General features: G+C 32.4%; 1 protein-coding gene across 1 annotated transcript in view; it reads left to right on the top strand.

Moving 5' to 3' along the window:
* Window positions 1-20,000, top strand: part of LOC148303502 (uncharacterized) — a 58,932-nt gene that overhangs the window by 20,601 nt on the left and 18,331 nt on the right. Inside the window, exon 4 of the mRNA XM_088269855.1 lies at window positions 1,712-1,797. Within this exon, the coding sequence (XP_088125981.1) occupies window positions 1,712-1,797 (86 nt within the window). The remainder of the gene's footprint in view (window positions 1-1,711; window positions 1,798-20,000) is intronic.

Consider the following 20,000-nt stretch of genomic DNA (forward strand, 5'->3'; position numbering starts at 1 on the left):
GATATGTTAAAAGTAGAAATGAATTTCACCATAATTTTTTTATAACTTATCAAAAAATAAATATAAATGAATTATTCAAAACGTTTATTGTTCAACATAATTAAGTCAGATTTCCTAGACGTATGATAAATCTCAAAAACATATTTCGAATCGCTGTGTTGAATATGATTGTTAAGACCTAACGACTATTCGCGCTTTTAGAACCAGTACACTCTACCAAGTTTCCTTCCTCCATTTGACCCAAGCCTACAATTTTTTTAGGGGTTTGGTTTTTAAAACACATGATTTAAAGGTTGTTCAATGTTATTTCGTAGGTACTTCGAGCACGCATTATTTACATAATTTAATGTTACATTATTTCTCCGTTAATATATGTAGGTAAGAGCATGTTTATAAATTGTAACATACGAATATGTTAGGGTAAGCGTACCGATATAAAATCTTGACCTTATTATGGACATTCGAGTTTGCAGAATCAAAAATATATGTATAATAAAAGATTTAATAGTGAGACTACTGGAAAGAGACTTAATCAATTAGGAAAGATTAAAAAAAAAACAAACTACAGATCACGCCGTTCCTCCGCAAGTAGACAAAAAGAATAAAATGCCACACCAAACAATCTTCGCATCTTTCACATTCGTGCATTTCCTCATACATAATTTATAATTTCCTTAAATTCGAAACGAAAAATGGAAAGTGGGTAAAAATTATATAAATTTCAAGATTTTTGCTTTCAGGTTTCGAGATATATCAGTCACATCGTCATTACGATCATTTTACTGGAATAACACTGTACATCACTACCATAGCACTATTCGCACACTTACATCTACTCTTAATGTTAATGACATCAATTTTCAATCTCTCATAAATTAGATGTTCTACATAAAATTTACGCATGATGTAGCTCAAGAGAGAAAAACTTACAACTTGAGGACGAGGAGAACAAACCCCAATAGCCTACAAAGACAATTAGTTGGTATGGAGCCAAGAAGAGAAAGACATTTATTAATACATTAAAAATATATACCCATGTGCTAAGTGATGTTCATTTGTTATAATTAGTTTTTTTTCGTTTATCTACCTAAAGAATGCACCACGTTGATATACGAGTATACACAACTGTATATGCAAACATAAAACAGTTGATACTACTAGTTTATAACTGTATGCATTTTCTCAACATATTTTTATTCGAGTTAAAAACGTATCATGAGAATTCAATTGTTAAATGAATAATGAAATAATGATTAAAATAGTATATTTGGCAAATGTGAACGAGTGAGCAGAACGAGGACGGCTAAAAAAGACTTGGCCCGACCAGATCAATCAATACCTAAAATCTAGTATTGTCAAAAGTCTACGTAATTGGAGGGCATATGTAACTAGATGTATGAACTTGAAGGAATTCAGGAGTATTTCAGGATAGAAGAGTGTGGCGTTTTATCCTCTTTGCCTACCCCTGTAGAAAAATGGCGAGATGGTTGTAGTAGTAGTAGAATTTTATAATATTTTATACCCAGATATAAAACTTTTCATGTACTTAGATTCATTTGCGTTTTTCTTAAATATATTACAAGATATGACATATTAAATTCTGGAAGTGTCCATGATTGGTTCGCCTTCCCTACCTCGTCCAATACTGTGAGTTCATGGTCATGCTAACGTCAACATGAATGCTAATGCTATACTATTACTTTGATTGCAGGTGTTCAGATTGCTTACTTCGCTATTATCGGCACGCAGCTGTTCATGATAGGGCTTAGTGCAGTGCTCTCATATGGAATATACAAGGTAAGGGTCGTTTCATTTATTTTTAAACTGAACATGTATCGATAAATTGATAACCTGACCTTACCGGCATCGTCATTGACATTTTGACAGTGGATGATCTGACTACAAGCTAACATAGCTCAAGGTTAAATGGAAGGGTGCCTAGTGTTTCAAATAGTGGAAATTAATATGTACATGTTACGTAAAATTTTGCGGGAGAGTGGTTCTTTTAAATGTCAAATAACTATAATGAATTATTTAATTCGACATGAAAAATTAATTAATTTTACATGAAATTAACTATTTAAATGATTTTTTTTATATGGAATTCTGGGCATTTACGGAGCTTACAACCGTCAAAGGCTGGTTTAAGTGATCATTTAACACACGTGTAACATTCAACAATTCTACCCATGATTGATATGTGTCGAATTGGTGAATGTTTCACGTATGTAATGTGATTACACATGTGTGTAAAGTGACACTTAAACCAGTCCATGACACTCGTAAGTTCCGTAAATGCTAAGACTTCCATATTCTTCTTCATCTTTTAGAGCATCTGCTTAGCAAAGATGAAAAAGATCCTGATTTGTGAACGAGTATTTGGACATACTGAAAATTTTGTATTGTATATACACAAATATTAGTTTGTTCGAAATCCTAAATCTCCTCAAGCTATTAACCGATTGCTTTGATATTTTGAAGCATCGTTGCATTCAAATACGCGCATTTTTTCATTTGTATCTATAAATAAAAATGCATGACTTAGTTTATGTGTTAGTTTGTTCAAAATCTTACACCTTCTCATACTCAAAATTCCAAAATCATTTTCAAAACAAAAGGTGCGAGTATTGTTCGCGTGATATATTATGTAATACATTATGATAAAAATAGTGGAAATTTTCTCCTCTAATATTATCAAATATTTTTAAAATAGTGAAAATATCTTAGTTATTTGAAATGAAATATTTCTTTCAGATTCTTCTCTTATTTTTCACTGTCAGAAGCGATAAACTTCATATTTTACTGTAGCACTAAAAAGATATGTTTATGAATAAAAGTCCGTGGGATTTTTAAGCATAAAAGTTGTTACATACTACACGATGCGGAACCGTAAAGTTTTAAAATAAAATATTAATAATAGCAAAACCTCCCTTAAAATATCTCATACTTCCTTAGATAAATGGCGGTTATTGTTACAAAATATTCAAGGTTATAAGAAAGTGTCCATTTCTTAAACGAAATCAATTTTCTCATAAAAAAAACTATTGAAAAAAGTTTTTATGGTCTTGAATTCTAACTAAGTACAAGTTTGTCGTAGAACCAGTTCCCATTTTATTATTGTCATTGTGGTAAAATATAGGTCATCCAGATAGTTTTGAAGGATTCTAAGGAAAATAAGTAGAGAAATAAGACGATAATACTAGTATTACCCGCTTACATTATTACGTATGAATAAATATACATGTAGAAGGAACACGACGAACTGTCAAACATACAACTGCTTAGTTATAGTGCTCCTAGTTTTTTGTGTTTAAAAATAATATAATCGAAGTTTTGTGAACCAAATGTTATCGTAGTTTATTAATTATATAGTTTTGCATTAAAACTATCGTTTTCTGTGCCCTTTATTTATAAAACTAGAGTCCTTTTAAACATTTCAAGTTATAAATCATTTTTTTGCAACAATAATATTTTTTTTTTTTTTTTATAATTTTTTTATATATTTTTTTTGTTCTTTATATTTAAAGTCTTTTACTTTAAAACTTATTAAATATGGAGGCAGGTGAAAAACCTCCAGATCCCCCAGATCCTAGATTTGAAGATTACTCCAATGTGGGTTCGCCCATTATTCACCCAACGGTGAGGTATAAGCGAATCCTTAAGGCAGATTCTTTTGAAGAAGGTCCTCCACCGTCAAAGCAGGTAAGTATGAACACTTATTCGAGAGATGAAACAATGAAAAATTTGTATACAGAAAAGGATGTCGGTCCTTTTATTGTTTATATTCAAAAAATTGCAGAAAATTCCTCCATCAATAGCTTAGAGGTAGGAAAACTCCTTTTTAATAATAAAATAAAGGAAATCATACCTCGAGGTGGTATACGGGCTATTGGCCGCAATAGGATTGCCATAGAACTTAATTCATTCGAGGCTGCAAATAGTTTTGCAGAGAAACAAGGTATTCTCAATCAAAATAATTACAAGGCATACATCCCATATCATATGGTGTCACGCATGGGTTTGGTTAGGGGCATTCCGACAGAATGGTCCCATGAGGACATTCTGGAGAATGTGACCCTCCCAGATAATTGCGGTAGAATTATCAAATCTCGCCGTCTCTCTCGGAAAGTAACATCTCCAGACTCTTCTAATCATACATGGGTACCGACCCAAACAGTCGTGCTTACGTTTCAAGGACAAATTCTCCCTAAAAAAATTATCTTTTTTTACTCCGCTGTAGAGGTGGAATTTTATATGTTTCCCACAATGCAATGTTTTCAATGCTGTAGATTTGGTCATTCGAAACCAGTATGCCGTTCCCAGCCTCGGTGCTACAAATGTGGATCCAACCACCTAGGAGAGTCATGTTCCGCTTCCTTAGAAAACGCCAGCTGTATACACTGTTCTGGCAACCATTTTTCTACCAATCGTAATTGCCCAGAGTTTATACGCCAAAATTTGATTAAGAAAAATATGTCAGAATTAAATATTTCCTATTTTGAAGCTTCTAAACAGACGTTTAGTAAGGGGAAATCCTATGCGGATAGCTTAAAATCCTCAAATAAACATCCTTCTCAAAACATTTCAAAATCCTCTTTAGATGGTGAAGCTACACTCAATTCATTACCCGCCACAATTACCGCTCCCCAAAAAAATCGTGCCAAATTTACATACAAAACTCCCAGAGCTCCTCTTATTCCCGGCTACGACCGATCCAACCATAACTCCCTTCTCATCCATCCCAATGGCTCGGTAAATTACCAATCACCCGATGGATGTGCTATCAATCAAAGCTCTTCTCCAGCCATCAACTCAAACTCTGCTGAAAGTTTATCACAGAGTCTCGCCTTCTCTAATGAATCTTTCTCTAAATCCATTCTAACCATATTACTTGATCTCTTACTCTCCCAAAAATCCTTACCGTCCAACGTTGCTATTATTATTCCTGTCCTTCAAGCTTTCATACAAAATGGCCCAAATCACTTCAATTAATTCTCTTTCGATTCTCCAATGGAACTGTCGTAGCGCAGTATCCAACAGAGATGACATCAATCTTTTAATCCGCTCTCACAAAATTGATATTGCGACCCTATCTGAAACCTGGTTCTCTCCGGGTTCAGTTATCTCATTCCCTGGCTATTCTTGTGTCAGAGACGACCGCCTTGACGGAAGGGGCGGTGTAGCTATCTTAATAAAAAATAATTTAATTTTCGATTTGATTCCACTTCCATCACATCCCAGAATGCAAATATTAGCCATAAAAATTCTAGATTTATCAATTGTTTCCGTTTACTCAGCTCCCAGAAACGTATTTAAGCAATCATACTGGAGATCTATCGTGAGTTGTCTCTCCCCAAATTTCTACATTTTGGGAGACCTTAATGCTCATTCTACGTCCTGGGGCTGTACGTCGTCCGACACTGCAGGAAGGGCCATCGTTGATTTCATGGAGGAATCAAACTTATGTATATTGAACAATGGTGATCCAACGCGTATTGCTCCGGCTAATCATAGCCAAAACGCCTTGGACATCTCAATCTGTTCCTGCAACCTGGCAAGCTTGTCCTCTTGGAATCTATTGAGTGACCCTTTCTCCAGTGATCATTTCCCTATCATCATCAAAATGATTAATTCCTCAAATCACAGTCATCATAAACCCAAGAGATCTAACTATTTGATCGGTAGGGCTGACTGGAAAATCTTTGAAGATTCATTGAATGCTAAGTCCAAGTCCCTGTCGATCGATGGTGACAATAACAACCCCAACACAATAGCTAACAAAATCCACGAGTTGATAATCGAGGTGGCCAACGTTGCTATCCCCATATCTAAAAAGGTTTTGCACAAGTACTCCCCTCCTTGGTGGGATAAGGAATGCACGGAAATGGTTAAAAATAGAGCATCCAGTATAAGAAAGTATAAAAGAAATATAACTTCTGACAACTTTTTGGAGGTTAGACACGTACAGGCCCTAACTAAAAAATTTCTTAAAAAAAAAAAAAGACAGGGTTGGCAAAATCTCTGTAACTCTTTGTCTCCCGAAACCCCACTCGGGGATGTGTGGGATTCAATAAGAAGATTCAGAGGATCATACTCTCCGAAGGTGAACACTTCCAAATGTACATCCTGGATAGAGGATTTTGTTGGGAAACTTGCTCCATCTTACGTTCCCAGTATTTCCGAACTCCCTAGAGAACCCCCAATCCTTCCAGGCGCTGACTACCTAACATCTCCGTTTTCACTCGATGAATTATCGATGGCAATCCAATCTTCTGGAGATTCTTCTCCGGGCCATGACATGATTCCCTATTCCTTTTTCAAACACTTTCCTAAACCATTTATGATCCTAATCCTAAAAATGTATAATCTCATTTTAAAATCTTGCACAATCCCAGACTCCTGGAAAAGACAAATCATAGTCCCGATCCCCAAACCTGGTAAGGATATATCCCTTGGAACTTCATACAGGCCAATTGCCCTCTCATGTTGTTTTCTCAAAATTCTGGAACGCATGGTAAAGACTAGGCTCGAGTGGTTTGTAGAGAGAAATAACCTCCTACCGCACTGGCAATTTGGTTTTCGAAAAAATAAATCCTGCATCGACAACCTAAGTGTACTAGTTACTGATATCCATGTTTCACGGTCCTGTAAAACCGACTTAATCGCCTGCTTCTTGGACGCAAGTAGTGCTTATGATAATGTCCTTCTCCCATTACTGCTGGAAAGAATGAATGCCCTCGGGATCTCCAGTGGTGTTGGCTGCCTGATATTTAATATGATGTGCAATAGAGATATTGCCATAGATACTCCAAAAGGATCCGTGATTAGAACGGTGTACAAAGGTCTGCCACAGGGATCGGTATTGAGTCCACTGTTATTTAACATCTACACTCAGGATCTTCAAACACATATTCCCCCTGAAATCTCCATTTTGCAGTATGCGGATGACTTCGTGCTGTATACATCAGACAAATCCACACCTCGCGCTTCGAGTGTATTGAATAGGGCACTGGAACCCGTCGGGGCATGGTTCGAGGAAAGTAATTTGGAATTGGCTCCGTCCAAAAGCCAAATAGTAGTATTTTCTAGAAAGCGTAACATCCCCGAGTTAAATATAAAATTGAGGAAAATTCGGATTCCTGTGAAGGACAATGTAAAATTTTTGGGCGTCACATTGAATAATAAGCTGTCATGGAACAAACACATTGAAAACATTGTGGCTAAGTGTGAAAAGAATATTAACATCCTACGGGCAGTTTCAAGAGTGTGGTGGGGTGCCCACCCGACTACAATGAACATGCTTTACTGCGCTCTTGTCCGAAGTCATATTGATTATGCGTGCTTTATAATGGACCCTCTTCCAAAGTATCTGCAATCTAAATTGGATAGGATACAATATAAATGCCTCAGATTAATTTTGGGAGCAATGAAATCATCTCCTGTGATTGCCTTACAAGCGGAGTGTGTTGATATGCCGTACTCTTTGAGGAAAAAACTATTATCCAACAAATTCATCCTCAATAGGACTAACGATAGTAATCATCCAATTTTTCCGAGGCTTCAACTTCTTCATGCTTTTTTTCAATCAACCTCCAACAAAAATACTGACAGTCCTCCTATTCTCTGTAGATCCTGGCATCACATTGTAAACACCATGTCATGTCCTCTTGAAGCCACTCTTCCGTTATATAACATTTCATATGAAGCTGCTATTTATAAACCTGATGTATTTCTTTCTATTGGAATAGATAAGACCTCGTTGGTTCTTAATGCCTCTTATGTTAAACGATTATTCATACAAAAGTTGGAAGAACTTTGGCCTAACCACGTTGCAGTATATACTGATGGCTCAAAAAGTGCCGTAGGAGCGTGTGGTGCTGCATTATATATTCCTTCCCTTAATATAGAAGAGCAATTCCAATTACCTCGTGAGGCATCCATATTTACAGCGGAATGTGTGGCCCTTAGAGAGGCTCTGAGAATAATTATTAAACAATCCTTGTCACCGACAGTAATTTTTACTGATTCTCTCAGCGTTGTGAACCTTTTATCTTCAAATAATAATCACTCTGTCCTTAAAAATAATCATATTCTTTGTGATATAAAAAGAATGTTATATATGGTTAATGTTGAAAATAAAATTGTCTCGATAGTTTGGATTCCATCTCATATAGGAATTACAGGTAATGAGAGGGTGGACTCCATGGCCAAGGAAGCCCGGGACTGTGGCGTGGTTCCCAGTCTATTCACCCTTCCCATTCCTGACTACCTTAGTGGGCTCAAAGCTGGTGCAAGCGAGGAATGGAATGAAATGTTCTCCATAACATCCACTGGATCCTATTACAAGTCAATCCAACCCGTGATACCCAAATCCCCTTGGTTCCGCAAAGTTAGGATTCCCAAGCTGAATGTGTCCCTTCTGTGTAGGCTGAGGATCGGACACACAGTACTTGCATCCCACCTCAAAAGGATTAATATTCTAACTTGTTCGTTGTGCGCGTGTGGACAGGAGGATGAGACTGCTGACCATGTATTTTTCAACTGCCCCTTACTCCCTAACCTCGAGTTCATTCAGGACATTCGGTCTGAGGGTTTGTCCTTCCCGCTGAATGTCCAACACCTATTGTCAATGAACTCGAAAAATGTTAACGGTGCGATTATTAAACATTTAAAAAAGTATAGCAAAAGCGTGTGACCCCAAAAAAAATCAATAAAAAAAAAAAATATTATTTAAGTACATAAAATCACTAGTATGGCAGGTATCACCCAAAATTGGGTGCTTTGCCAAAAATAAACAAAAAAAAAAATATACATGTATAAATTGCCCTTGATCCAATTATTACTGAGCACGTCGTTCAAAATTATTATATTCTATTATGTTTCCAAACATTTAAGTTTCAGTTGGTCTTACACAATATGTTATTTCTCTTTATAGCACTCATGATATAAAATATTTTACGTTAATTTTAATGTAACAATGGTTTTGATATGTGTATTTCGATAAACAACTACATTGTATTGAAAAATCTGAATTTAAAATTTATTAACTTTTTCCTTAAATCCAACTATTCTTGCGTAATTTTTTAGGCAATTAATTTTGTTTTAAAAAAATACTTTCTCTTACCGTTTTTTTCTATTATGATTCCAAATGGTTACATTTTATCTTATATATTATGTTATTTCTTAGTGAGTGTTAAAAAAATACATACAGTGGGTCATAAAAATAGAGAATATTGTTTTTACCTTAATCTAACAATGATATAACTGTATCCTATTTTAAAATCTAAATCTTAAATTTGTTTATTTTTTATCTCACCGATTAAACTTTTCTTGCGTTTATTTTGCAATAATTTTTGTCAGAAAAAAAAATCCAATGCCTTTTTTTATTACAAAAGTAAATCATTAAAAATTTTCGTTTTCTTCGAATCGAAAACGAGCAAACAAACATTTGAGGTAGTATTATTATTATATCTCTTTGGCACATATATTATACAAAGGTATAATAAAAATTCCTTTATTGGAATACACTTAGCGATATACAATAAGATATTTTCGTCTGCGACACGTTTCATTTCTATGGTCGATAGACTTCATTTTCTGTAGTATTGCTCCAATCTTTCTTTTCAGATCGAACAATCATTCACCCGCCGATTGTACCATCCATCTTTACATGTCAATCTTTTTCCAATCTCTGAAATGTTCCCATTAGATTTTATAGATATAGTAACGATAATGGCCCATATAGATTGGAGTAGCAAAATAACGACATAAAAACTTTTAACAGGCGATACCGACAATGGAATCGTCATTTTATTATGGCAATTACAACAAGATTGGGACGGTAAAATATTAAATACATTGTACTCGAACTGTATTTTTGGTAAAGAGTTTCATAGACTTTACTTCAGATGCACAGCTGGAAGAGATAATTATCGTATACCAGAGCTGGAATGGAGACATAAATAATAATTAATTTTTAATTAAAGTTTTACTTGGAAAATTTCACTTTTTCTTAATATCTTGAATGACACACGTTTAGATGCATTCCGCATTCTTTTTAAACACCGGTGTTGAAAATGATGCGGGATCGAAATACGTGTCATAATAGATTTGAATAAAAAGTGGTATTTACCAAATAAAACATAAATAAAAATAAATAGATATTACCACAGAGTGACTGCCGAATCAATTAATGAAAATACTTTTACATTCGTGTTTTTACCGGTGGATGGGAAAAATATATTTTTAATCAGATTTTTGACGGCAATGCCAGCGCCATCTTTTGGACATAATAGCAACATAAGTACTTAATACTAAAAATATCATGATAGTCAGATTGCTTCTTGACAGGTTTTGTCACTAAGCATTTTTATTGTTATTGCATTGTGGTTTAATAGATTATTCATATTTTTTATAAAATAAAACATCAACTTTGTTTTAAATTTATTTTCTTTTTCGTACTTTTTCAAACCGATTTCAACATCATCTTTAGAGATGTATTTATATTTATACATATCCATTCCTGAAGATAACGAGGTCCTTGTCGATGAAAAAGTAAAAAAAAATAGTCGAATATTGAGGATAAAATATTACCGAAAATAAAAGTGGTACAAAACAAAGTTTGAGTTTTATTTTATGTCACAAGTACCACAAAATATCAGAAAGAAAACATTAAACGAAAAATTCATATTTTCATCGCTTCACAAACATTGTCAAATGAAACATAATAGACATGTGTGCTTTCCATATTCTTCCTTTTCCATTTAACTAATCCGAGCCATAGAAAAGCGTGGTCGTGTGTGTCTGGTTAATTAATCATTTTAATATATTTTTATCAATTTAAATATGAGCCCTTAGTTTAATTTCTCGATGGGGTCGATACAAATATTAACTTTACAACATGTTGAGTGTGTCCAAATATTTTTCACAAATCTGGATTATCTCCAATAAGGAGTTATTTTTATATTGTTATTTGATATCTCATCATAGATAAAGAAAAATATAGAATTCTGGGCATTTACGCGGCTCACGACCGTCATAGGCTGGTTTAAATGATCGCTTTTTTTAAAAGTAACATTCCCACGTGTAACATTCAACCAGCACTTAATCCAGCCTACGACGGTCGTAAGCCCCATATTCTTCCTTATCTTCATATGTTGAGATGTCGAAAAATAATATGAAATATAAATTTACCCAAAAATACAATAAAACTTTACTCAAAATAAAACTTTTTAAAATTGTGAAATAAACCAATATGAGAAATACTACAATAAATGAAAACTACTTTTTGATAAAAAAAATACTTGTATGTTAAATAACAATAAGTAAATAAGAACCACTGAGTTGAATTTTATTTATTTCTCTATGGAGGCTTACACATAACCATAAAACTCATTTTTATTGGGACCCTTAATAACGACGCGTTTCTTCTACCCGTGTAATTTGTAGTATGGTGACATTTCTTCCCCATAACGGGTGCTATAGAAAAACTCCACTTGTGACGAGAAGGATAGGTTTATTTTTATACACCCGGTACACGGAATAGAAGTGTAAAATATTTCATTTTGTAAATAATATTTTACGTTATAATAAGGCAATAAAACACGTGTCTTTTTATATGTCATATCCGTATATTCAACTTTTGTAGTTCTAGCTTTTTTTGCTGACTGACGCAAATTCTTGTATGAAATGACTCGAATGAATGGGTTCCTTTCATTTCTCGAGAACGTATTAATATTCTTCTAATTAACTATAACTTTATCAACATGTGACATAATATTAGAGACATGTTTGATACCAACAAACATACGTTGATATTGTATTATATCATATCAAAGGTGAAATGGGAAAAATATATAAACGCTATTTTGAGAACTTTGAGTATGACGTATTTTGAACGTAATACAATTTTACATATCGCTCACTCCTTTCAACAACGTCATATATCAAAAATCGTCAATTTTCAGTTGCCCATGTTTCCGAAATGCCTAGAAAATGCACTATATCCCATATACATATGGCATATTTTTAACATAATGTTAACCCGCTACAGGGCAGAAAGTGTTGTTTTTGTATTTTGAAGAAAAGGTATTATATTATTGTTTTTTTTTAAATAACCTTTATTATTTTTTAAATGAAAAAAAAAACATTCAAGTTTTACTAAAAAAGATCTGTTGTACAGTTAAAAGTTGAATAAGTGGCTTGATATTTATTTTTAATACATTTCATTATATTCTTAAACCTTAAAAACGATCTCCTGAAATATCAAGTTTTTTTTTATATTTGACGTTAAAAGGAGTGATCGATATGTAAAAATAATATTTTCGGAAACACAACATCGTATACAATATAAATTTATATAAATAATGAGTAATTTTTAATACACAAATAGTTGATGATGATAGCATTAAAAATGAACTGAACATTATTGTTTAACAAACTTGCGGTGGTTATATGCTCTACCTAGAGAGTGAACATAAATGAAGCAGAAACTGTTAATTCGATACGTGTATTATATGTGTCTCGATGAATAAAGTTTTTTATAAGGAAAATAAAATGAGTGAAATCTTGCACATAGCTAATAATTTACGTTTTTTTTAATGAAATAAAACTCATTAAGTTGTATTATACAAGTTTTATAAAAAAAAATATAACTAACTAACTAACTAACTAGGCAGAGAGAATCAAACGCCACACCATTGTCTTTGCAAACATTATTCGCTTCTTCCACATTCATACATCTCCTCACACATACCCGACGATTATTATGCCTCCTGACCCGGCTGCTTTCAAGTGTTTGACATACTTGATTGTGCCAAGTTTTCCTCGGTCTTATTCCGCTTCTTTTCCCAAACAAAAATTTGACTTTGTTTTAAAATCACTATACATATTTGATTATAACTTAATTATAATGTCTACCGGTTTCAAAGCTAACCGCTTCTTTATCAAGACTGTTTTATAATAAAACACCATCTACTTAACAAAATTTAAAATATTTAAATTTTGGCCGCTAGGCAAAAAAAAGAGCTTGGGTAGATCTCAAGTGGATTTATTTTTGTGTTGATTAGCAGTCACAGTCAAAAACGGATACTGGATGTAACTTATGTATTTATTACTTGTAAATTATTGTAAATGTTTTTTTTTTCTAATATTTCTATGTAATCTAATTTAAGTTCTCTGTTCCATGAGTGTAATATATTTAGACCTTCAAAACCGTTAGACATTATAATTAAGTTTAAATAAAATATTAATAGTGATTTTAAAACTAAGTTATATTTGTATTATTTTTTGACATCTCATCAAAGATGAAGAAGAATATGGAAGTCTGGGCATTTACGGGGCTTACGACCGTCATAGGCTGGTTTAAGTGATCACTTTACACACGTGTAACATTCACCAATTCCACCCATTATTGACAACCACACTACTCAAATTCTTGGAAGTTCTATATATATGAACCAATTTAGAAACCTTGTTCATGAATCACTAGAATTTCACTAGAGACATCTATTGGTGAGATGTAAAGAAGCTTTTTACTAAGCAGAAACTCTTATATATATAAAACTTATATAGAACTTCCAAGAATTTGAGTAGTGTGGTTGTCAATAATGGGTAGAATTTGTGAACGTTACACGTGTGTAAAGTGATCACTTAAACCAGCCTATGACGGTCGTAAGCCCCGTAAATGCCCAGACTTCCATATTCTTCTTAATCTTTGATGAGATGTCAAAAAATAATATGAAAATAACTCCTGTAATTGGAGATAATCCAGATTTTGTGAACAAGTATTTGGACACACTCAAAATGTTGTAAGTTATATTTGTATTATAAAATGGAAAGTTATTGCTTCAAACATAAAGTATATATAATAAAAGTGTTTCATTTTTTTAAAATCAATAATTTACAACGCTAGAAAAAAAATATAGTTATATTTGTATTATAAAATGGAAAGTTATTGCTTCAAACATAAAGTAAATATAATAAAAGTGTTTCATTTTTTTTAAATCAATAATTTACAACGCTAGAAAGAAAATATAGTTATATTTGTATTATAAAATGGAAAGTTATTGCTTCAAACATAAAGTAAAAATAATAAAAGTGTTTCATTTTTTTTAAATCAATAATTTACAACGCTAGAAAAAAAATATAGTTATATTTGTATTATAAAATGGAAAGTTATTGCTTCAAACATAAAGTATATATAATAAAAGTGTTTCATTTTTTTTAAATCAATAATTTACAACGCTAGAAAAAAAATATAGTTATATTTGTATTATAAAATGGAAAGTTATTGCTTCAAACATAAAGTATATATAATAAAAGTGTTTCATTTTTTTAAAATCAATAATTTACAACGCTAGAAAAAAAATCTCTAAAATGATTAATATTTTTCTCATCTACGAAAACTAATTGCACATACCCTTTATTTAAAACAGCGACATTTTTTGGGGATCTCGTAACTTGAATGATAAATTCTGTCTCATACATCAACAAATTATGGACACAAATTTATATGGATGGCAAAAATATTGTTTTTTACATAAAATAGAGTCTAAAGTTGGGGGTATTAATAGCCTTAGGTAATGTTTAGTATGTGAAAGTATGGCAGAACCGGAAAAACGTATGTGATCGATTTGAGCGAACGAATAAATAGACCATAAATCAAATAGCCTATTATTTGAAGAGACAATGCGATATTTGCGTTGAAAGCATATTTGCCCACACTGGGTGACAAGACAAATATAAATTGTACATTATTTACCAGGGGTGAGCCATACATACGAATCAGCTGACAAATTACTACATTATTAATTCGTCTTTGTGCTGCATAACGTTTATATTTAAATCGTTAACCTCATTGCTATCTAAACTTTTACGCTTCAATAGAAAAAGTTACTCTTCAATTTTATCAGTCCTTTCCAATAAGAAAAGAATTATTTATTATAGGTACATGTGTTTTTGTTTTTGAATATGATGGAAGGCACCACGGTATAGTTGGCTTGACGTTCGATTGTAAAACTGGGGGGGAATTCGATTCCAGCTAATTGTATAATGAATTTATTTTTATTTTTTGTTGAACTAGCTGTACTCGGCTGCTCTTTGCTGTGGCTGTCTGATTTAAGGCAACGAAAGAAAAAATAAAAGAAATCATTTTTTAAATGTGACAGCAGCTATGCTATACCCGGCCATGATTTGCACTCAGTCTGATTAAGGGCAAAGAAAGAAAAACGATCCCTTAATTTTCTAAAATGTGACATTTGTCAAGTAACAGGTTGTTAGTCATGAGTAATGTTTAGTATTTCGTTTGTTGATGTTACTTTAAACAGGTAGCGCTGCCATTGACGTTAAAAATCTAATTTTTAAAAAGCCTATTTTTACCTGTCTTATAAAATATATTAATGAAAAAATCGGTGAATATCTCTAGGAGACTATTGATTTTAGAAAAAAAAAACATTTTCTTTAATATGAAATATGTAGATTGGTTCGGATATATTTGTAATGTATTCCATATATTTACTTTCCCTTTCCTCATTTTTCTAACAGCAGACTATCCTCTAAAATAAAGGTTTTGATGGTTATTCCTAAAAAAGTTTTACTTTAACGATAACAGACAATGAATTGATGCGCTATTCTTGTATGTTCTGAGAACAAGCATGCATTAATAGCACTTTTTTCTTTAGTTTAAAATTATCATTTATTTTTAATACCGTCTATTTACAGCGTTCTTACTTAAAAATTCACGGCTCGCCACTGTCATTTAGTAGGTGCCGATATAAATGTTGCGAGGATGTTGCCAATGTGGTAGTGTTACTTTAGTTTCACACGTCCCATACCACGAATGATAATATTAATCAACCGGAGTGAAATTGCTTTACTTATCGATTTCACATCAAACCTCACCGTAACAACATGCAATAAAAAGGTTCCACAATGTGTTGTATCGAAGCCTTAAACATTAATAACATTAAAGGGTCAACTGACAAAAATATTCCGATAGTAATAATAATTAATTTTAATTTATTAAACTCCTTTGTGATTATTAAAATAATTTTTTAACAAAATATTTTTAACATATCAACAAATATGAAGAAGAATAAGGATGTCTTGGCCTTTACAGGGCTACGAACGTCAAAGGGTGCTTTTAAGAGATCACTTTACACATGTGTAATATTTACCAATTCTATTATTTTTTGACATCTCATCAAAGATGAAGAAGAATATGGAAGTCTGGGCATTTACGTTCCACTAGTGTATAAAGTGATCACTTAATCCAGTCAAATAAATGCCAGGTCGTACCGGAATGCTTAGACTTCCATTTTCTTTCGTGTAAATATGCGTCTCGGTAATGACCCCTTCAACATTAATTGATTAAATATAATTTTTTCTTCTTACATTACCTTGTAAAATTATGATAAAATTTACCTGAATATTGAAAAGAAGGAAGAAATATAATATACCTTTTATGGTTTTTGGGCGCAAAACTTTTCTCATTATTCACTGTCGTGCTCAGAAGCTAAAAGCTGTCTGCGCCATAATATTTACACAGACCACTAACGAAAAGGAGACAGAAATGAATAATTTCATTACCTTGTAATATGTTTTTTATGAAAAACATTATAATTTCAACAAAACAGATTCCGTGATATTAATATCAATTAACAAACTAATCAACACGCTGCTGAAGATGAAAACGATAAAAGTTATTGACATCGTATGGAAGTCTGGGCATTTGTAGTACTTGAGAACTATCATCGACTTACTGTATTTAACATATCACTTTATACCCTGTAGGTACAAAGTTAACGAATTTAAACATGTTTCAATTACACCATAATTTAAGATAAATGGTTATTTCATGGGTAGAATGGTGGACGATATACATTCTGCAAAGCGATCAATCAAACCAGCCGTTAACGATTGTTAGTCTTATAAAAGTCCAAGCATCCATATTCTTATCTTAATAACTTTTTAGTACTTAAATATTTTTTACATAATTTTTATCTCGACGTTAACAATCCAATTTACGACTAAATTTACTTTGTGTAATGTTTCACAATCGCTGTTCTTGTGACAATTTCAAACATACAGCTCCATATTGTATTATGATGTACATTATTTTCATGCGTCAAGAAGTTCAGAAAACTTTTGATCGTTCTCCCGTAAAGTTCCCATTTCGTAAGGGTTGTCGATGAGAGATTTCGACAGAGGTTGTGTGTGAATTCGGATGCTCCTTTTAGTACGGAAAATGAATATTTATGAAACATATTTTGAATGTTGACTTCTCGTTTTATCGCTCGAATTAATGCGAGGACTTTGTACAATTTCCGATATTAAATTCCGAACCCTCATACCTCTTTACTCCTTACGCCAAACTATAGCTTAAAAGTAATATTTCCGACCCTCAAAATACTCGAGACATTCATTATATTATTTGTTTGGTCCATTATCAAAACAATAGGGCACACTTTTGTAAGAGGATTTTAAACCAATCGACCTCCATAAGTTTGTTCCTCTAAAAAGACCAGATGTCAAATGGTGAATGAGCTTTAATTATTGTTTCGGCATTAACTTTGTGGTAAGACATGTTACAATGATTAAAGAAAACACTTCGTTTTTTACCACTTGAGTTTTATTATAGACTACATGTTTCAGAAGTTAAACTTCCATCATTCAGGTCTGTATAATAACTGTATAATGTTATTATACAGACCTGAATGATGGAAGTTTAACTTCTGAAACATGTAGTCTATAATAAAACTCAAGTGGTAAAAAACGAAGTGTTTTCTTTAATCATTGTGAATGAGCTTAAAGCAAAAAGTCCAGAGTATTTCTTTACATTTCAAAACTAGGACCTATGTTAAGAAATACACCTTTTATTTAAAATTTTACCCTCCGAAATGATTACTAACAAGAGTGTTGGTTTAAATAATATCATCTCGATTAAATGCAATTTGGACATATTTTCATTCTGAATTTTGTGACAAAACCGATAATTACCACATCATTTTAAAATTACTATGGTTAAAAAAAACATTGACGAGAAAATCAATATTTTTTTGTATTGAATGGAAATAAACGTTTTATTATTTTGTGACATATCATAAATGAAGAAGAATATGGAAGTCTGGGCATTTACGGGGCTTACGACCGTCATAGGCTGGTTAAAGTAATCACTTTACGCACGTGAAACATTTACCAATTCTACCCATAACGCCTAATTGGAGATAATCCAGATTTGTGAACAAGTATTTGGACCCCCTCAAAATGTCGGAAATAAACTTTTAAAAACTTGTATAACTTGTATAAAAATTTTAAAAACTTAGTTTATGACAGTAATTTTTTACCGGTTTTCATGGTTTAGTTCTTAATTTAACGATTCTGTTTTTTATAAACTAAAGTTTACATGTTGGGAAACCATTGAAACTTTAAAACATTCTTCGTGATCATAAAATATTATGTTTTCCAATACAAAGCTCCACAAAGTACTATAGATGAACAATAAATTACACTTCGTAGGCATCAAAATAAGTCATAACGCTTAATGATACGACTTTAAATCCATTTTATACTTAAACGTAACTTTATGTAAGCAAACATTGTAGAGGAACGTTTTCAACTATGAAGTTAGTTGTAGAAAATGAAATTAGGATAGAAATATTAATTTAATCGTTAATTTTTCATCAATGAAGGAAGAAGTCTGGCAAAAAGAAACTGAGTAAAAGAGTAATTTATAACTATACAAATATTTCAACTTGATATTGAAGTAAGCCTAAGCGGTGTTAATTTTAAAACAGATATACAGTTGCTGTGAACTTGGAATTCGACTCAGTGTCTAGCACACACGGTGAAATGTACACCTAAAGTCTTTGCATAACATTTCTGTAAACAGAGCTTTAAGCTGGCTATTTAGTAAACATGCAGCGTTTCGAGTATATGAAATTTCACCAGTATTCTTCTTCCTGCCGTGTACTGCGTTCGCTATCCGATTGAAGCGCGAACCGTAGTAGGCTCGAAGCGCTTCAACGTATCACTTGGTAGTAATGTAGCAATCGCGGAGGGCTAATTTTTCGTAATAGTACTAGGTATTCAAATTTTTCTTTAAGCTATTTTATTTTATGAAAATAAACTGAAAATAATCAAATCACTGAAAACCGATTTATTAGATAACATTTGATTTGCGAAAAATAAATTCTTAAAAAAAACTGGCGTCAAAATCGATTAACCGTTCGTTTGAAAAGAATATTTTTATGTTTAAAGAGAAAAAATTGCGTTTTTATTATTTACACAAATATTTCAACTTCATACTATTTCTGTGAGCCTAAGCGGCTCATTATTAGAAATAGGTATCAAATTATGGCAGAGTGGGTTCGAACCGAGAAACTCTGACTTATAGTCCGTGACACTAATTACGGGACCATAACCCGACAATCGTTTGTTAAATTCTACAAAAACGTAAAAAAATACTGATTTCAAACAAAGATGTCACAAAAGTAGAGACAAAAAAAGCAATTGGAGCATAAATATATCTCTCATAATTTTAATAATGTAAATTGTGAATCATGATATCATTGTGAATCAATAAATTTTATACAGTGTATAAAGTGATCACTTGAGCCAGCCAATTACATTTCAAATAACCTATAAATATCCAGACCATATTCTCCTTTATCTATTTTTTCAAAATCATTATTTAAATAATTCGGAGGGGGAGCAACTCCCGAATTTGTGAACGAGAATCTGGACACACACAAAACATTGTGAATAAATTAACCCTCAATATAATTTGAAGTGAATAATTATATTTACGATTCAATTAAACTTAAACATCAATTAAATATGCTAATAATTAGCATAAGTCAATAAGTCTCTTCAGAAAGATTTTTTTTTATTGTAATCACAATTTGGGGGCAAATTTTGTTCCACAACTGTATTTAGCTTTTATTATCTTGGGAGCACACGCTGCCATTGACAGAATTCAGAAACAGTGAGATTGTAAAGTT

The sequence above is a fragment of the Brachycentrus maculatus genome, unplaced genomic scaffold (genome assembly GCF_059751285.1).
Source record: "Brachycentrus maculatus isolate JH-2025_06_01 unplaced genomic scaffold, ASM5975128v1 h1tg000366l, whole genome shotgun sequence".
Taxonomy (NCBI): Eukaryota; Metazoa; Arthropoda; class Insecta; order Trichoptera; family Brachycentridae; genus Brachycentrus; species Brachycentrus maculatus.